Source organism: Oncorhynchus gorbuscha, linkage group LG06, assembly GCF_021184085.1.
Source record: "Oncorhynchus gorbuscha isolate QuinsamMale2020 ecotype Even-year linkage group LG06, OgorEven_v1.0, whole genome shotgun sequence".
NCBI classification, from domain to species: domain Eukaryota; kingdom Metazoa; phylum Chordata; class Actinopteri; order Salmoniformes; family Salmonidae; genus Oncorhynchus; species Oncorhynchus gorbuscha.
In genome coordinates this window covers 15,802,124-15,823,144 of record NC_060178.1, presented here as the reverse complement: position 1 = coordinate 15,823,144, position 21,021 = coordinate 15,802,124, and the positions used below count along the sequence as shown (strand labels likewise).

The 21,021-nt window shown below is 43.2% G+C and overlaps 1 protein-coding gene across 7 annotated transcripts in view; it reads right to left on the bottom strand.

The window, feature by feature from the left end:
* cadps2 (Ca++-dependent secretion activator 2) overlaps nt 1-21,021 on the bottom strand; it is a 325,603-nt gene that overhangs the window by 224,076 nt on the left and 80,506 nt on the right. For all 7 annotated transcript variants that reach the window (XM_046352457.1, XM_046352453.1, XM_046352452.1 and 4 more), the window contains exons 4-7: nt 9,443-9,523; nt 8,686-8,919; nt 7,687-7,808; nt 3,194-3,305 (exon numbers count right to left, since the gene is read on the bottom strand). In XM_046352457.1, the coding sequence (XP_046208413.1) occupies nt 3,194-3,305; nt 7,687-7,808; nt 8,686-8,919; nt 9,443-9,523 (549 nt within the window). The remainder of the gene's footprint in view (nt 1-3,193; nt 3,306-7,686; nt 7,809-8,685; nt 8,920-9,442; nt 9,524-21,021) is intronic.

Sequence of the window (21,021 nt, the reverse complement as noted above, 5' to 3'; positions counted from 1 at the left end):
GGGATAGTGATGTGGATAGTGATGGGAGGGGGGATAGTGATGTGGATAGTGATGGGAGGGGGATAGTGATGTGGATAGTGATGGGAGGGGATAGTGATGTGGATAGTGATGGGAGGGGATAGTGATGTGGATAGTGATGGGAGGGGGATAGTGATGTGGATAGTGATGGGAGGGGGGATAGTGATGTGGATAGTGATGGGAGGGGGATAGTGATGTGGATAGTGATGGGAGGGGGATAGTGATGTGGATAGTGATGGGAGGGGGATAGTGATGTGGATAGTGATGGGAGGGGGATAGTGATGTGGATAGTGATGGGAGGGGGATAGTGATGTGGATAGTGATGGGAGGGGGATAGTGATGTGGATAGTGATGGGAGGGGGATAGTGATGTGGATAGTGATGGGAGGGGGATAGTGATGTGGATAGTGATGGGAGGGGGATAGTGATGTGGATAGTGATGGGAGGGGGATAGTGATGTGGATAGTGATGGGAGGGGGGATAGTGATGTGGATAGTGATGGGAGGGGATAGTGATGTGGATAGTGATGGGAGGGGGATAGTGATGTGGATAGTGATGGGAGGGGGATAGTGATGTGGATAGTGATGGGAGGGGGATAGTGATGTGGATAGTGATGGGAGGGGGATAGTGATGTGGATAGTGATGGGAGGGGGATAGTGATGTGGATAGTGATGGGAGGGGGAGTGATGTGGATAGTGATGGGAGGGGGATAGTGATGTGGATAGTGATGGGAGGGGATAGTGATGTGGATAGTGATGGGAGGGGGATAGTGATGTGGATAGTGATGGGAGGGGGATAGTGATGGATAGTGATGGGAGGGGGATAGTGATGTGGATAGTGATGGGAGGGGGATAGTGATGTGGATAGTGATGGGAGGGGGATAGTGATGTGGATAGTGATGGGAGGGGGATAGTGATGTGGATAGTGATGGGAGGGGATAGTGATGTGGATAGTGATGGGAGGGGGATAGTGATGTGGATAGTGATGGGAGGGGGATAGTGATGTGGATAGTGATGTGGATAGTGATGGGAGGGGGATAGTGATGTGGATAGTGATGGGAGGGGGATAGTGATGTGGATAGTGATGGGAGGGGATAGTGATGTGGATAGTGATGGGAGGGGGATAGTGATGTGGATAGTGATGGGAGGGGGGATAGTGATGTGGATAGTGATGGGAGGGGGGATAGTGTGCCACAGACAGAGTAGAGAAGGTGAGGAAAGAGGAAGAAAGAGGAAAACATGAATGGAGAGGGTCAGACTTTTAAAGCAATTACGTTTGACAAAATAGATGAAAATGGAGAATGAAAGAGCAAAAACAAAACGCAAGGAGTTGGCAGAATGTGTGTGTGGAATACCCCCTTTACCACTGAGTGGGAGACGGATCGTAGTGGAGCTCATTGTTTTGGCAGTGTGATCAAGTTGGCAGTGTTGAAAGTGTTTTAAAGCAAGTCATCTGTTTCTCAGAGAGAAGAGGAATAGATAATGATAGAGAGAAGAGGAATAGATAATGATAGAGAGAAGAGGAATAGATAATGATAGAGAGAAGAGGAATAGATAATGATAGAGAGAAGAGGAATAGATAATGATAGAGAGAAGAGGAATAGATAAATGATAGAGAGAAGAGGAATAGATAATGATAGAGAGAAGAGGAATAGATAATGATAGAGAGAAGAGGAATAGATAATGATAGAGAGAAGAGGAATAGATAAATGATAGAGAGAAGAGGAATAGATAATGATCGAGAGAAGCGAAATGGAACTCTTCTGTACAATAACACCTACAGCTCTATGAATGATATCAATAGTGAAAGATATTGATTTAAATGATATGAATAATGGTTGATAGAGATAGATATCAATAGTGGTTGATCGTGAATGATATCAATAGTGAAACAGCCACAGTGTCTCCTGACCCCTCCTGTCTCAGCCTCCAGTATTTATGCTGCAGTAGTTTATGTGTCGGGGGGCTAGGGTCAGTTTGTTTATCTGGAGTACTTCTCCTGTCCTATTCAGGTGTCCTGTGTGAATCTAAGTGTGCGTTCTCTAATTCTCTCCTTCTCTCTTTCTTTCTCTCTCTCGGAGGACCTGAGCCCTAGGACCATGCCCCAGGACTACCTGACATGATGACTCCTTGCTGTCCCCAGTCCACCTGGCCATGCTGCTGCTCCAGTTTCAACTGGCCTGGGCCCTAGGACCATGTCCCAGGACTACCTGACATGAGGACTCCTTGCTGTCCCCAGTCCACCTGGCCATGCTCCTGCTCCAGTTTCAACTGTTCTGCCTTACTATTATTCAACCATGCTGGTCATTTATGAACATTTGAACATCTTGGCCACGTTCTGTTATAATCTCCACCCGGCACAGCCAGAAGAGGACTGGCCACCCCACATATGCTCTCTCTAATTCTCTCTTTCTTTCTCTCTCTCGGAGGACCTGAGCCCTAGGACCGTGCCCCAGGACTACCTGACATGATGGCTCCTTGCTGTCCCCAGTCCACCTGACTGTGCTGCTGCTCCAGTTTCAACTGTTCTGCCTTATTATTATTTGACCATGCTGGTCATTTATGAACATTTGAACATCTTGGTCATGTTCTGTTATAATCTCTACCCGGCACAGCCAGAAGAGGACTGGCCACCCCACATAGCCCGGTTCCTCTCTAGGTTTCTTCCTAGGTTTTGGCCTTTCTAGGGAGTTTTTCCTAGCCACCGTGCTTTTACACCTGCATTGTTTGCTGTTTGGGGTTTTAGGCTGGGTTTCTGTACAGCACTTTGAGATATCAGCTGATGTACGAAGGGCTATATAAATAAATTTGATTTGATTTGATTTTGATTTGAAAGATATTGATTTAAATTATATGAAGAATGGTTGATAGAGATAGATATCAATAGTGGTTGATCGTGAATGATATCAATAGTGAAATATACTGATGTAAATGATATGAATAATGGTTGATAGACATAGATATCAATAGTGGTTGATCGTGAATGATATCAATAGTGAAATATACTGATGTAAATTATATGAATAATGGTTGATAGAGATAGATATCAATAGTGGTTGATCGTGAATGATATCAATAGTGAAATATACTGATGTAAATGATATGAATAATGGTTGATAGTGATAGTGACTGATATAAATCAAAACAGGTTGGTGTATGTATGTGCAGGTGTCTTACCCGTCCCAACTCCTTGTCTTCCAGAGCCAGTACCCCTGTGCTCTCTGTAAACAGCTTGACTTTGATCATTGGTAACGGGTGCGTCGTCATGAAGTCCCCCTGAGTGCCCCACCTGAAAGACAACATTCCACCCCTCAGGATTAAACATGCATAGGACTACAATTGTTGTGTAACTAAGAGCTGATATTAAGCGCCATACAGGTATTTGTGTGTATTCAGTAATAATGAGTTAAGGGGGGGAGAAAAAAAGAAATATCAGGCAAGTCCATTTCAAATGGCGATTACCCACCCTTGTACCCATTATCTTGCTGCCAATAACCCATTGTGGGTGCTCACAGACCAAAGACTCTAGAATTGTATTACCATAGAAACATTTCTATCACCCTTTCTGTTCTTCTGTCACACAAAGCTTCCTCTTTCTACCAGAGTGGCCAACCAGTGAATGTCCGGTGATGAGTGGTGCCTCCCATTGTGCCTGGAAGTTGTTGAAAAGTAACTCTGGAATTGATTTTGCAGGGGAAATAAGGCATTTTCAGATGTGTGCAGCCAACACTCGCTCAGCTTCTAGATGAGAGAATGGCAGTGACAAGGTTTTCTATGAAAATCAGCGTGTGTTTACAGTGCTTCACCTCTTCCTCCACACGGCTGACTGTATCACATGGCATTTTGTGGGCCTTTATCTAAAGATGTGTCCTGTTCTTTTACATCTACAAAAGCTCTGCTGTTTCATTTCTTCATGGTTATACAGCAATGATGAGTGAGTACCCAGTCCAGTCATTGTAGGTCTGTACTCTAGAAGCTTCTGATGTTGGTTCAAGGTTGAGGATGAGCATGATGGGTCATTCAGATATCCCACTGCGCACAAACTGGATGAATCAACGTTGATTGCACTTAATAACAACAAAAGAAAATCTGTGATGAAAAATCGAAGTGGAAAAGTGATTGGATTTGCAAAACACCATCAATGTAAAGGGATTTCAGGAATGTCTGTATTTTACCCTGAATCCAATGACATGGTTTAAATGTTTTTACAATAAAATATGTCAAAACTAGCGTTGACCTGACGTCTGTGCCTAGTGGGATAGCACCTGCATGACGGGTCACGAGTGTCTGTTAGTGTGTGTGTGTGTGTGTGTGTGTGTGTGTGTGTGTGTGTGTGTGTGTGTGTGTGTGTGTGTGTGTGTGTGTGTGTGTGTGTGTGTGTGTGTGTGTGTGTGTGTGTGTGTGTGAGAGTGTGAGAGTGTGAGAGTGTGAGAGTGTGAGAGTGTGAGAGTGTGAGAGTGTGAGAGTGTGAGAGTGTTTGTTCAGTTACATGCATGCATGGCCTCAGAATGCTGAATGACCTCTTGCTTCTCAATGACAGCAGGAATCCAATGTAGCTAACAAATTATTATTTCCCAGTTGCCAAGGAAACATGTGGAATGTGTTCAAAACGGTCTGTCCCTCAAGTTGCGAGATACAAAAGAAATACGAACTGCTAATTAACAGAGGAGGATAAAGGGCAATTCAAACAAGAAGTGGCTATTGTTTGTCTCGTGTTATTTCTATCATGGTACACAAAGAAAATGGACTCTGGAGATAACCCTTAGACTTTACCCGACACCCCTCTGTCCTTGTTCGCCTCTCTTAGGAAAGCCCACAAGTCAACAGTTAAGTTTGCCATGCGAGGGAGGTTAACTATGTTAGCTATATTTACTTAAGGCGTTTTCTGTCTCAGGTGCATTATCAGATCTGCCGAGGAATAGAATAGCAGCCATTACAGACCCAGCTGGAGCAAAACATTGACTCCATTTATTCCTTGAAAAGAGCGCAAGACTAGCGAGTGTGTGGGAAGGAAGGTATTTTCCCATCTCTGCTAAAGGACAAGCACAGTCTGTCTATGTAAAAAAATACTTAGAAATTCACTGATTCATTTTCAGTCAAGTAACTGCCCTCAAATCCAACTATGAAAAATCAGTTGTTGTCTCGCTGTCAGCCTACGCAGAGGAGTATAATGACTTGAATGGAGCCTCGAACAGTAAGGAAAAGGATCTAAAAAGGTCCTTAAGATTGTGCAATGATTGTGTAATGATTGTGCAATAGACAGCGCTATGAACACATGGACTGGCTGTCTATGAGATTATGAAAAAAACATATTCCCACATAGTGTGACTGTATTTTGGTTATGATAAGGGATAAGACAGTTGTACCAAGGCCATGTACAAACTTGTTGTTGTTCAAGAATCAAAGGGTTTGTCATTAATTGAAATGACAATTCAATTGAACAGCAAGTATTCCTCCAGATGGCTTGAAGGCCATGTTGTTCTGGTCTCTTGGCTAATAAAGATGATGGTATATTGTAGTGACAGGTACTGGAGAGCACTCACGGTCTGAGCTCTGAGAGTCTGAAAGGGCAGTCTTATTAATGCATTACCAGGATGCTGCCGCCGCCAGTCTAATATCCATGCCGAAATCAACGTCCAGGCGCACGGCAACAAGCAATGACTCACTGCAACCTCATCATCAAAAAGCAGACATTTAACTTCTGCTGGAGGCTGTGAGACAGTAGCAGAGTCGTGATGTGATCAGAGGGATAATGTGGTGCCGAGTCACACAACAGAGGCTGTTAACTGTATCCCTTGTCTATGTGGATGGGATGATATGAACATTTGGTGACCAGAGGGTCTCAAGAGCCTCAAATATTTTCAATTTAAGGTTTGGAGGACAAGATGATAAATGTTCAGCTAAATGAGGTGGAACGATAAAAACAATTAAACTAGTGTTCCCACAGACATGTTTAAAGGGCACAGCAGCAGGACTTCACCTAATACTAGACTTTAATATGGCCAGAGCCTGGGATTCATCTAAATTTCCATTTCAATCAGATGGGGGAACACATTGAGGAACTGTGTTAAGGAATACACTCCAACACATCATTATGACCAGCTATGTATGCTACTACAAGCCACATGTCTAGATTGGGTAGTCCCAGAACCAGGCGCACAACTTTCACTGGGGACAGGGGATTCTGAAATGCATTCTGAAATTGCATTTTTGTGCCCCCAGTTTTATCATTAGAATGTGATTCAAAACAAGGCAATGGTGTGATTTAAGACCATGCGGACGCCTCTGAGCGGTCGGGTAGGCTGTTTGGAGTGTTCAGAAAATAAATATCCCCACTTCTAAAACCAAAGTTGCGCCCCTTCCCAGAACTCTTGCGAGATAACCAAGTAGCCATCTGTATGTGGTCCTTCTGTAGCTCAGTTGGTAGAGCATGGCGCTTGTAACGCCAGGGTAGTGGGTTCGATCCCCGGGACCACCCATACGTAGAATGTATGCACACATGACTGTAAGTCGCTTTGGATAAAAGCGTCTGCTAAATGGCATATATTATTATTATTATTATTATTGTATTTTTAACCAAGCTAACAAAGGAAGTGGAAATTATGTGAGCTCAGACAGGTGAACTCCTTGACCCAACACTGAACCTGCATGGCATGTCGGTCCGGGGTTACACCACCGAACACAAACTCCGCCGTGCTGTCTATTCACCTCCCAATGGTGCCACCCGGCCACTATGCTGAAAAACAAGTGGAGTGGACAGCAGAGGAAAAATCACCACTCGAGGGGGAGTGTAAGAGGCGGCAAGGCTTTGTTCTGTGGACCCAACACTGTCATTGGTGCTGTATCCTGGTGATCCACATGGGAGAAGACTACAGAGCTATCAACAGTGCTCACTACCACCCAACCCTCTTGCATCACATAACTCACAGCTTTAATAGGCGCATTCAGGACATTAAACAATGCTCTGGGGAAGCATTGTAGCCTAAGATGTTAAAACCAGTAGTCTATTACAAAGAGTAAAACACCACGCTCTAAGCTCAGAGACGCAGGGCATCGTAAGCATTCAAAGCTAAGGTCTGAGTGCATTAGCATCAGGTATGGCTGCCGTGCTCACGTTTATTTCATCTTTAGAAGCTGACATGCCAAGACTAGGGATAATCCACTTAGACCTAAATAGGCAATGCTCTCTCTGCTGTAAACATTCAGCTTCCTTTTAAAGTGCAAAATATCTGCATCTGAAATGTTCAAATACACCTTATGTCTCGAGACAGTTCCAACTTAAACCCATCGGACATTGTTACATATTACCTATATACATCTTTGAAACACCTTTTTTTCTTCTTAAAATATACAAATAAATACAAATTTGTCCTCCCCAGCCATGTTCTGGGAAGGATTAAAAACTCTATATGCCTTGTGAACTTCCATCAATAGATGGCAATCGATCTGAAAATAAACCATATTACTCAATTCCTGAAAAGGTGACTTCTCTGAGACAAGGTTTTCCCAAGACACCGATTACTGTTCACTTGACATTTCAAAACATGACTGAACAGTCATTATTAAGCAGATGCTCTTATCTGGAGTGAATGACAGTGAACACACGCAGTGAATATATTATGTGAACAATGCAGTAAGAGAACTTGCAAAACATGTTAATGTTGACTTACTGTGGTCTGGAAGCTTCCGCCTGGTCTGTCTGCAGTTTCTCCCCCCCCTCCACCTCCATGGTGCAGTACACAATCCTGTTAGGAGCCACCGACTTCAGGCCCTGCACTTCCACTATCACTATCTGCAAACAGCAACAGAGAGGACATGGTCAGCTCCATACATCTGCAGACAGCCACAAAGAGGACATGGTCAGCTCTATACATCTGCAGACAGCAACAGAGAGGACATGGTCAGCTCCACACATCTGCAGACAGCAACAGAGAGGACATGGTCAGCTCCACACATCTGCAGACAGCAACAGAGAGGACATGGTCAGCTCTATACATCTGCAGACAGCAACAGAGAGGACATGGTCAGCTCCATACATCTGTAGACAGCAACAGAGAGGACATGGTCAGCTCCACACATCTGCAGACAGCAACAGAGAGGACCTGGTCAGCTCCACACATCTGCAGACAGCAACAGAGAGGACATGGTCAGCTCCACACATCTGCAGACAGCAACAGAGAGGACATGGTCAGCTCCATACATCTGCAGACAGCAACAGAGAGGACCTGGTCAGCTCCATACATCTGCAGACAGCAACAGAGAGGACATGCTCAGCTCCATACATCTGCAGACAGCAACAGAGAGGACATGGTCAGCTCCATACATCTGCAGACAGAGGCACGATCACCGAATCCACATACAGAGGGGACACCCTATAGAGAAACTTAAGTTACACAGCGCGCATGGAGACAGGCATGTAGGCACGCACCAAGCAAAATCAAAGGTCAGATATGTTTAGTTTGTTTTTACTGGCCCCTTAGACACAATAACCCTCAAGCTGACCCCAGAATAGATAAACAACAGACTCATGTAAATAAATGTCTAATACACATAGATCTTTCCTTTAAAAGTCCACCAGAAATCAACAAATCAATTGACTGTGAGTAACCTGAGCGTACCACTAAATAACTTTCTGGGCAAGAGTACAAGATGATCCTGCAAAAACACACCTCCAGTGTGAAGGAGAGGACTACATCAGACTTGGAGAGGAATTCGGTCTCCTCGCCCATGTCCAGGAAGGAGTTGTTCATGGTGGAGCGTTTGAGCTTCTGTTTGAAGTCGGGACCTCCCTTGGCCACAGGTAGACTCTCCAGGTTGGCCATGAGCAGGTTGACAGACGAGCGCAGCTCCTCGATGTACATGGCCTCCATGTCTTTGGACACAAACTTTGGGTACTTTCTCTCCTAAGAGGGAGTCAGTGTTAGATGAAGAGTTCGGTATCCACTGTTGTGGCAGTTTATAACGACAGTAATCACAAATGTTATTTTGAGTATTCTGAAACAGTGGTCAACAACCACCAGTCCAGCTTCATGGTGTCTAACCAGCTTTAAAAAGGGAAAACTCCAACCAAAAACTATTTTGGTATTTGTTTCATTAGTCCATTGTTGATATAGTCCCAAAACATGTTGCATGTCCACAATCACATTTTCAAGATAACTTTAAAAACACATACGCAAAACATTTCTGGACGATATTAACAATGGACTAATTAAATAAATATAAAAATAAAATTGTTGGTTTGAGCTTTCCTTTAACAAACCTGATTCAATTAATCATTGTGTAGTTGGTTAGTTGACTCAGATGTGAAAGTACTTGGCTGGAAAGAAATGTCCGGACACCCTGTTACTCTCCATGACCAGAGCTGATGATCACTGTTCTTGGCTTACTTAGACGTCTTATTTGGATGGCTGTAGGAGTAGGACTTACCTTGGCTACCCTCTCTGCCAGCTGTTGTCGTCCATCCAGCTCCCGGCGGATCTGGGCTGCCTGCTCATCCACATTGTCCAGCTAAAAACCACAGACCAGGAAAGAAAGTGTAAATCAACCAATCAAGAGCTGAGGATCAAGAATGAGTGTGTCAAATCAACAGGATGATCAATAATGGTATTGTAACAATAATGTTAATAAATTAAGAGACATGGGGTTTTGACCAAACAATCAAACATTTAAAAAAAATATATAGCACTGAGCAGACATGTATATACTTCAAGTGAAATGATTGATAATGCATGTGATATCAACAGAGAAATGTATTTTCAGTGTGATCTTAATATTGACTGGATTTCATTAAGCTGCCCACTCAAGAAAAGGCTTCAAACTGTAACCAGTGCCTGCAACCTGGTTCAGGTTATCAACCTACCAGGATAGTTACAAACAGCACAGGAATTAAATCACCAACATGTATTGATCACATCTTTACTAATGCTGCAGAAATCTGCTTTAAAGCTGTATCCAGATCCATTGTATCTTGTGATCACAATATAGCAGCCATATTCCTTATAGCCATATTGCTTATTCCAGTGACTAATAAGCATGCAGCCATTAAGAAAAGGACTGTAAAAACATACATCCCTGTGGGTTGAAGAGCAATTGAAAAATGTTATGGTTGAGAGGGTTGAGGCAAAAGGAATGGCAAATAAGTCTGGCTGCACAACCGATTGGCAAACGTACTGCAAATTTAGAAGATTGTGTGACTAAACTGAATAAAACAAGAAACTATACTATAAAACAAAGATAGATTATCTAAAGAATGATAGTAAAAAGCTTTGGAGCACCTTAAATAAAATGTTGGGCAAAAAGGCAACCTCAGCTCCACCATTCATTGAACCAGATGGCTCATTCATCACAAAACCCACTGATATTGCCGACCCCCCCCCCCCATATCAGCAAGTTTGGCAAACTTAGGCATGATGCCAGCAACAAATGCCGACACTACACATCCAAGTACAACTGAATAAATTCTAAAATACAAAAATGGTCATTTTTTTATTTAGAAAAGGGAGTGTGGAAGAGGTGGATAGAAAATTACTTTTTTAAATTTTTATTTCACCTTTATTTAACCAGGTAGGCTAGCTGAGAACAAGTTCTCATTTGCAACTGCGACCTGGCCAAGATAAAGCATAGCAGTGTAAACAGACAACACAGAGTTACACATGGAGTAAACAATTAACAAGTCAATAACACAGTAGAAAAAAAAGGGAGTCTATATACATTGTGTGCAAAAGGCATGGGAGGTAGGTGAATAATTACAATTTTGCAGATTAAACACTGGAGTGATAAATGATCAGATGGTCATGTACAGGTAGAGATATTGGTGTGCAAAACAGCAGAAAAGTAAATAAATAAAAACAGTATGGGGATGAGGTAGGTAAAGATGGGTGGGCTATTTACCGATAGACTATGTACAGCTGCAGCGATTGGTTAGCTGCTCAGATAGCAGATGTTTGAAGTTGGTGAGGGAGATAAAAGTCTCAACTTCAGCGATTTTTGCAATTCGTTCCAGTCACAGGCAGCAGAGAACTGGAACGAAAAGGCGGCCAAATGAGGTGTTTGCTTTAGGGATGATCAGTGAGATACACCTGCTGGAGCGCCTGCTACGGGTGGGTGTTGCCATCGTGACCAGTGAACTGAGATAAGGTGGAGCTTTACCTAGCATGGACTTGTAGATGACCTGAAGCCAGTGGGTCTGGCGACGAATATGTAGCGAGGGCCAGCCTACTAGAGCATACAGGTCGCAGTGGTGGGTGGTATAAGGTGCTTTAGTGACAAAACTGATGCACTGTGATAAACTGCATCCAGTTTGCTGAGTAGAGTGTTGGAAGCAATTTTGTAGATGACATCGCCAAAGTCGAGGATCGGTAGGATAGTCAGTTTTACTAGGGTAAGTTTGGCGGCGTGAGTGAAGGAGGCTTTGTTGCGGAATAGAAAGCCGACTCAAGATTTGATTTTCGATTGGAGATGTTTGATATGAGTCTGGAAGGAGAGTTTACAGTCTAGCCAGACACCTAGGTACTTATAGATGTCCACATATTCAAGGTCGGAACCATCCAGGGTGGTGATGCTAGTCAGGCGTGCGGGTGCTGGCAGTGAACGGTTGAAGGATAATAGCAGACAAATGCCTACAATAAAGTGTGCCTCAGGCCTGGAGGGAAGAAAAAGTTATTCCGCCACCCAACCATATTAAAGACCCCTTTACTGGCTAAAAGAGCCAACCAAATTAGCCTGTTACCAACCCTTAGTACATTTGTAGAAAAAAAATTGTTTGACCAGATACAATGCTATTTTACAGTAAACAAATTGACATACTTTCAGCATGCTTTTAGGGACGGACATTCAACAAGCACAGCACTTACATAAATGATGATTGGTTGAGAGAAATTGATGATTAAAAGATTTTGGGAGCTGTTTTGTTAGTCTTCAGTGTGGGTTTTGTCATTATCGATCATAGTCTGCTGCTGGAAAAACACGTGTGTTATGGCTTTACACCCCCTGCTATATTGTGGATAAAGAGTTACCTGTCGAACAGAACACAGATGGTGTTTTAATGGAAGCCTCTCTATCATAGGTAGAATCCATCCAGGTAGAATCAGGAATTCCCCAGGGCAGCTGTCTAGGCTCCTTACTTTTTTCAATCCTTACTAATTACACGATACTGGCTTTGAGTAAAGTCAATTTATCTATGCATGTGGAAGACAACACTATACACATCCACTACTAAAGCGAGTGAAATTACTGCAACACTTAAATAACTAAAGTCAGTTTCAGAATGGGTGGCAACAAATAAGTTATTCCAAAATATTTAAATTATAAAAGCATTGTATTTGGGACAAATCATTCACTAAACCCTAAACATCAACTAAATATTGTAATGAATAATGTGGAAATTGAGCAAGTTGAGGCTTGGAGTAACCCTGGATTGTAAATTGTCATGGTCAAAACATGTTGATGCAACATTAGTTAAGGCAGAGAGAAGTCTGTCCATAATAAAGTCCTGCTCTGCCTTCTTATCAACACTATCAACAAGGCAGGTCCTACAGGCCAGAGTTATGCACACCTGGACTACTGTCCAGTCTTGTGGTCAAGTGCCACAAAGAGGAACAGGGAAATGACAATTGGCTCAGAACAGGGCAGCACGGCTGGCCCTTAACTACACACAGAGACATAAAATGAATGATGTGCATGTCAATCTCATGGATCAAAGTAGAGGAGAGACTGACTTCATCACTACTTGTTCTGTAAGAGGTATTGACATGCTGAATGCGCCGAGCCGTTTGTTTAAACTATTAGCACACAGCTTGGACACCCATGCATACCCCACAAGACAAGCCAGCAGAGGTCATTTCACAATTATAAAGTCCAGATCAGTCAATGGGAGTCACACAGCACTACATAGAGCCATGACTACATGTAAGTCTATTTTTCATCTGATAATACACCTTATGGACCAGCAGGGACCATGAAGAGACACACACACACTCTGCACACATGTACATGGATTTGTATTGTAGATACAGTGCCTTGCGAAAGTATTCGCCCCCCCCTGAACTTTGCGACCTTTTTCCACATTTCAGGCTTCAAACATAAAGATATAAAACTATATTTTTTTGTGAAGAATCAACAAGTGGGACACAATCATGAAGTGGAATGACATTTATTGGATATTTCAAACTTTTTTAACAAATCAAAAACTGAAAAATTGGGCGTGCAAAATTATTCAGCCCCCCTTAAGTTAATACTTTGTAGCTCCACCTTTTGCTGCGATTACAGCTGTAAGTCGCTTGGGGTATGTCTCTATCAGTTTTGCACATCGAGACTGAAATTTCTTCCCATTCCTCCTTGCAAAACAGCTCGAGCTCAGTGAGGTTGGATGGAGAGCATTTGTGAACAGCAGTTTTTAGTTCTTTCCACAGATTCGATTGGATTCAGGTCTGGACTTTGACTTGGCCATTCTAACACCTGGATATGTTTAGTTTTGAACCATTCCATTGTAGATGTTGCTTTATGTTTTGGATCATTGTCTTGTTGGAAGACAAATCTCCGTCCCAGTCTCAGGTATTTTGCAGACTCCATCAGGTTCTTCCAGAACGGTCCTGTATTTGGCTCCATCCATCTTCCCATCAATTTTAACCATCTTCCCTGTCCCTGCTGAAGAAAAGCAGGCCCAAACCATGATGCTGCCACCACCATGTTTGACAGTGGGGATGGTGTGTTCAGGGTGATGGGCCGTGTTGCTTTTACGCCAAACATAACATTTTGCATTGTTACCAAAAAGTTCAATTTTGGTTTCATCTGACCAGAGCACCTTCTTCCACATGTTTGGTGTGTCTCCCAGGTGGCTTGTGGCAAACTTTAAACAACACTTTTTATGGATATCTTTAAGAAATGGCTTTCTTGCCACTCTTCCATAAAGGCCAGATTTGTGCAATATTCGACTGATTGTTGTCCTATGGACAGAGTCTCCCACCTCAGCTGTAGATCTCTGCAGTTCATCCAGAGTGATCATGGGTCTTTTGGCTGCATCTCTGATCAGTCTTCTCCTTGTATGAGCTGAAAGTTTAGAGGGACGGCCAGGTCTTGGTAGATTTGCAGTGGTCTGATACTCCTTCCATTTCAATATTATCGCTTGCACAGTGCTCCTTGGGATGTTTAAAGCTTGGGAAATATTTTTGTAAACTTTTCACAACAGTATCTCGGACCTGCCTGGTGTGTTCCTTGTTCTTCATGATGCTCTCTGCGCTTTTAACGGACATCTGAGACTATCACAGTGCAGGTGCATTTATACGGAGACTTGATTACACACAGGTGGATTGTATTTATCATCATTAGTCATTTAGGTCAACATTGGATCATTCAGAGATCCTCACTGAACTTCTGGAGAGAGTTTGCTGCACTGAAAGTAAAGGGGCTGAATAATTTTGCACGCCCAAATTTTCAGTTTTTGATTTGTTAAAAAAGTTTGAAATATCCAATAAATGTCGTTCCACTTCATGATTGTGTCCCACTTGTTGTTGATTCTTCACAAAAAAATACAGTTTTATATCTTTATGTTTGAAGCCTGAAATGTGGCAAAAGGTCGCAAAGTTCAAGGGGGACGAATACTTTTGCAAGGCACTGTATGTAGTTATACTCCGGACTCCTACATTGCGCATCCTAATAGTTATATCTTTCTTAATTCCATTATTTTAGACCTGTGTGCATTGTTGTGAATTGTAAGATATTACTGGACCGTTGGATCGAGGAACAAACATTTCGCTACACCCCCATTAACATCTGCTAAATATGTGTATGTGACCAATAACATTTTATTTGATTGGAATTGACAAACAACCTCTTTGCACAGTGTGTGGGCTGAACAATATGGAATAACTCCAAAGCTTGACCACCCGAAGTCCTAATGCGACAGCTGTCGCAGCACGTGGGCGTCACAAAAGTCACCTACCCATATTATACTTATACTGAGCCATTTACTTCATGTTCATATTCTTATTTCTTATTGTTGTTGCAGGTTCCTTCTCGACAATGCAAGTAAGTATTTCGTTGGACAGTGTATACCAAGGTTCCCCAACTAGCGGGCCCGCATGCCAAATTCGGCCCGAGGGCGTTTTCTTTGTTGAGCAAATTATTTTAATGTTTTATGGTTACACATTCAGTGTAAGACTGTAAAAACACCAGAAAAATCAACTCCAAATGATTTTCAATTTTGGAAATCTGTTCCCAAGAACTCCCACGCATAAGAGCGACACGTGCTCATATACAAACGTAAGCATGGTTTGAAATGATTTTAGTCAAATATTCTGTTTGGGATTTTTTGCCATCAATTTGCAGCCTCCCCCCCCCCCTCCCGACCATCCACTCAAGAAAACATATCGGCCTGCGGCTGACTTTAGTTGATAATCCTTGGTGTATACCATGTGTATCCTGTACATACAACTAGTAAAACTTAAACTTAATTAGGCTGTTATGGTGTCTGGTCATTTAGAGATTTGCATTGGTAGGCATACCCCCTCTTTGGCTATGTTTACACAAGGAGCCAAATTCTGATATTTTGTCCAATTATTGGCAAAAGATCTGATCTGATTGGTCAAGACCAATAATTGGGCAAAAGATCAGAACTGGGCTGCCTGTGTAAACGGCGGATTTTGAATCCCTGATGTTACTTTAATGATGCATGTGACTGGTGAACTATGCTCACACAACTGGAGCTAGGCCAGCTATAGTTGCTACCCAATCAGGTCCTCTTTGAAAAGCAAACGCATCTGTGGACAGAGAGACCTAGTATAATCCATCACATTTAGCTGATTTTGTTTATTAGATAAGAGATCTTAAACTTCAACGGTATAATTTTAACCCAGGTTAAGGGGCAGCAACCGAAAGGTTGCTGGATAAAATCCCTGAGCTGACAAAGTACAAATCTGTCCTTCTGCCACTGAGCAAGGCAGTTAACCCACTGTTCCCCGGTAGGCCGTCATTGTAAATAAGAAATGTGTTCTTAACTGACTAGCCTAGTTAAATAAAAGGTTAAATAAACAGACATACCATAATCTAAGGACTCATTAGCAAACATATTAGCTTGTACTAGCCATTTGTTGAAATGATTTGTAATAATTACAGTTGAGTCATTAAAACTAGTTTTTCAACCACTCCAAAAATGTAATGTTAACAAACGATAGTTTTGGCAAGTCAGTTAGGACTTCTACTTTGTGCATGACACAAGTAACTTTTCCAACAATTGTTTACAGACAGATTATTGCATTTATAATTCAAATTATAATTCAGATAATTCAGATTATTGCATTTATAATTCACTGTATCACAGTGAGTCAGAAGTTTACATACACAAAGTTGACTGTGCCTTTAAACAGCATGGAAAATTCCAGAAAATTATGTAATGGCTCAGCAAGGAAGATGCCACTGCTCCAAATCCGCCAAAGCCAGACTACGGTTTGCAACTGCACATGGGGACAAATTTTGTACTTTTTGGAGAAATGTCCTCTGGTCTGACGAAACAAAAATAGAACTGTTTGGCCATAATGACCATCGTTATGTTTGGAGGAAATAGGGGGAAGGCTTGCAAGCCGAAGAACACCATCCCACCGTGAAGCACGGTGGTGGCAGCATCATGTTGTGGGGGTGCTTTGCTACAGGAGGGACTGGTGCACTTCACAAAATAGATGGCATCATGAGGCAGGAAAATTATGTGGATATACTGAAGCAACATCTCAAGACAGTCAGGAAGTTAAAGCTTGGGTCACAAATGGATCTTCCAAATGGACAATGACCCCAAGCACACTTCCAAAGTTGTGGAAAAATGGCTTAAGGAAAACAAAGTCAAGGTATTGGAGTGGCCATCACAAAGCCCTGACCTCAATCCCATAGAACATTTGTGGGTAGAACTGAAAGTGTGTGCAAGCAAGGAGGCCTAAAAACCTGACTCAGTTACACCAGCTCTGTCAGGAGGAATGGGCCAAAATTCACCCAACTTATTGTGGGAAGCCTGTGGAAGTCTACCCGAAACATTTGACCCAAGTTAAACAATTAAGGCAATGCTACCAAATACTCATTGAGTTTATGTAAACTTTTGACCCACTGGGAATGTGATGAAATAAATAAAAGCTGAAATAAATCACTCTACTATTATTTCACATTCTTAAAATGAAGTGGTGATCCTAACTGACCTAAAACAGGGATTAAATGTCAGGAATTGTGAAACTGAGTTTAAATGTATTTGGCTAAGGTGTATGTTCAACTTCCGGCGCCGACTGAGATGGCCGCCTCGCTTCGCGTTCCTAGGAAACTATGCAGTTTTTTGTTTTTTTACGTGTTATTTCTTACATTAGTACCCCAGGTCATCTTAGGTTTCATTACATACAGTCGAGAAGAACTACTGAATATAAGATCAGCGTCAACTCACCATCAGTACGACCAAGAATATGTTTTCCGCGACGCGGATCCTGTGTTCTGCCTTACAAACAGGACAACGGAATGGATCGCATGCAGCGACCCAAGGAAACGACTCCGAAAAAGAGGGAAACGCGGCGGTGTTCTGGTCAGACTCCGGAAAAGGGCACATCGCGCACCACTTCCCAGTATTCTTCTTGCCAATGTCCAGTCTCTCGACAACAAGGTTGATGAAATCCGAGCAAGGGTGGCATTCCAGAGGGACATCAGAGACTGCAACGTTCTCTGCTTTACGGAGACATGGCTTACTGGGAAAACGCTATCCAGTGCGGTGCAGCCAACGGGTTTCTCCACGCATCGCGCCGACAGAAACAAACATCTCTCTGGTAAGAAGAGTGGAGGGGGCGTATGCCTCATGACTAACGGGACATGGTGTGATGAAGAAAACATACAGGAACTCAAATCCTTCTGTTCACCTGATTTAGAATTCCTCACAATCAAATGTAGACCGCATTATCTTCCAAGAGAATTCTCTTCGATTATAATCACAGCCGTATATATCCCCCCCAAGCAGACACATCGATGGCTCTGAACGAACTTTATTTAACTCTTTGCAAACTGGAAAACATTTATCCGGAGGCTGCATTCATTGTAGCTGGGGATTTTAACAAAGCCAATCTGAAAACAAGACTCCCTAAATTTTATCAGCATATCGATTGCGCAACCAGGGGTGGTAAAACCTTGGATCATTGTTACTCTAACTTCCGCGACGCATATAAGGCCCTGCCCCGCCCCCTTTCGGAAAAGCTGACCACGACTGCATTTTGCTGATCCCTGCCTACAGACAGAAATTAAAACAAGAGGCTCCCACGCTGAGGTCTGTCCAACGCTGGTCAGAACAAGCTGACTCTACACTCCAAGACTGCTTCCATCACGTGGACTGGGACATGTTTCGTATTGCGTCAGATGGGAATATTGACGAATACGCTGATTCGGTGTGCGAGTTCATTAGAACGTGCGTCGAAGATGTCGTTCCCATAGCAACGATAAAAACATTCCCTAACCAGAAACCGTGGATTGATGGCAGCATTCGCGTGAAACTGAAAGCGCGAACCACTGCTTTTAATTAGGGCAAGGTGTCTGGCAACATGACTGAATACAAACAGTGCAGCTATTCCCTCCGTAAGGCTATCAAACAAGCTAAGCGTCAGTACAGAGACAAAGTGGAATCTCAATTCAATGGCTCAGACACAAGAGGCATGTGGCAGGGTCTACAGTCAATCACGGACTACAAGATGAAATCCAGCCCAGTCACGGACCAGGATGTCTTGCTCCCAGGCAGACTAAATAACTTTTTTGCCCGCTTTGAGGACAATACAGTGCCACTGACACGGCCTGCAACGGAAACATGCAGTCTCTCCTTCACTGCAGCCGAGGTGAGTAAGACATTTAAACGTGTTAACCCTCGCAAGGCTGCAGGCCCAGACGGCATCCCCAGCCGCGCCCTCCGAGCATGCGCAGACCAGCTGGCCGGTGTGTTTACGGACATATTCAATCAATCCCTATACCAGTCTGCTGTTCCCACATGCTTCAAGAGGGCCACCATTGTTCCTGTTCCCAAGAAAGCTAAGGTAACTGAGCTAAACGACTACCGCCCGTAGCACTCACTTCCGTCATCATGAAGTGCTTTGAGAGACTAGTCAAGGACCATATCACCTCCACCCTACCTGACACCCTAGACCCACTCCAATTTGCTTACCGCCCAAATAGGTCCACAGACGATGCAATCTCAACCACACTGCACACTGCCCTAACCCACCTGGACAAGAGGAATACCTATGTGAGAATGCTGTTCATCGACTACAGCTCGGCATTCAACACCATAGTACCCTCCAAGCTCGTCATCAAGCTCGAGAACCCCGCCCTGTGCAACTGGGTACTGGACTTCCTGACGGGCCGCCCCCAGGTGGTGAGGGTAGGCAACAACATCTCCTCCCGCTGATCCTCAACACGGGGCCCCACAAGGGTGCGTTCTGAGCCCTCTCCTGTACTCCCTGTTCACCCACGACTGCGTGGCCACGCACGCCTCCAACTCAATCATCAAGTTTGCGGACGACACAACAGTGGTAGGCTTGATTACCAACAACGACGAGACGGCCTACAGGGAGGAGGTGAGGGCCCTTGGAGTGTGGTGTCAGGAAAATAACCTCACACTCAACGTCAACAAAACTAAGGAGATGATTGTGGACTTCAGGAAACAGCAGAGGGAACACCCCTATCCACATCGATGGAACAGTAGTGGAGAGGGTAGCTAGTTTTAAGTTCCTCGGCATACACATCACAGACAAACTGAATTGGTCCACTCACACTGACAGCGTCGTGAAGAAGGCGCAGCAGCGCCTATTCAACCTCAGGAGGCTGAAAAATTCGGCTTGTCACCAAAAGCACTCACAAACTTCTACAGATGCACAATCGAGAGCATCCTGGCGGGCTGTATCACCGCCTGGTACGGCAACTGCTCTGCCCTCAACCGTAAGGCTCTCCAGAGGGTAGTGAGGACTGCACAACGCATCACCGGGGCAAACTACCTGCCCTCCAGGACACCTACACCACCCGTTGTTACAGGAAGGCCATAAAGATCATCAAGGACATCAACCACCCGAACCACTGCCTGTTCACCCCGCTATCATCCAGAAGGCGAGGTCAGTACAGGTGCATCAAAGCTGGGACCGAGAGACTGAAAAACAGCTTCTATCTCAAGGCCATCAGACTGTTAAATAGCCACCACTAACATTGAGTGGCTGCTGCCAACACACTGTCATTGACACTGACCCAACTCCAGCCATTTTAATAATGGGAATTGATGGAAATGATGTAAATATATATATATATATATATCACTAGCCACTTTAAACAATGCTACCTTATATAATGTTACTTACCCTACATTATTCATCTCATATGCATATGTATATACTGTACTCTACAACATCGACTGCATCCTTATGTAACACATGTATCACTAGCCACTTTAACTATGCCACTTTGTTTACTTTGTCTACACACTCATCTCATATGTATATACTGTACTCGATACCATCTACTGTATGCTGCTCTGTACCATCACTCATTCATATATCCTTATGTACATGTTCCTTATCCCCTTACACTGTGTATAATACAGTAGTTTTTTTTTAAATTGTTAGTTAGATTACTTGTTGGTTATCACTGCATTGTCGGAACTAGAAGCACAAGCATTTCGCTACACTCGCATTAACATCTGCTAACCATGTGTATGTGACAAATAAAATTTGATTTGATTTGATTTGATTTGATGTAAACTTCGACTTCAACTGTACATCTACATCCACACCTTGATATGTAATAACACATACAATATAAGACAGATAATCAACAGCTCTCATTAATCATGTATGGATAATTAGTAAAGGAATTGCATTTGCATTCAGGAAATGTAAGCTTCATTATAACTTGTCATGTGCACTGACAACAAATACATCTTCATTTTGAAAACTGAACAAGTCATATTATTTTGTAACTAATGAAAGGAATTTTGCCAATTAATCTGAAAGGGATTCTCTATTTAG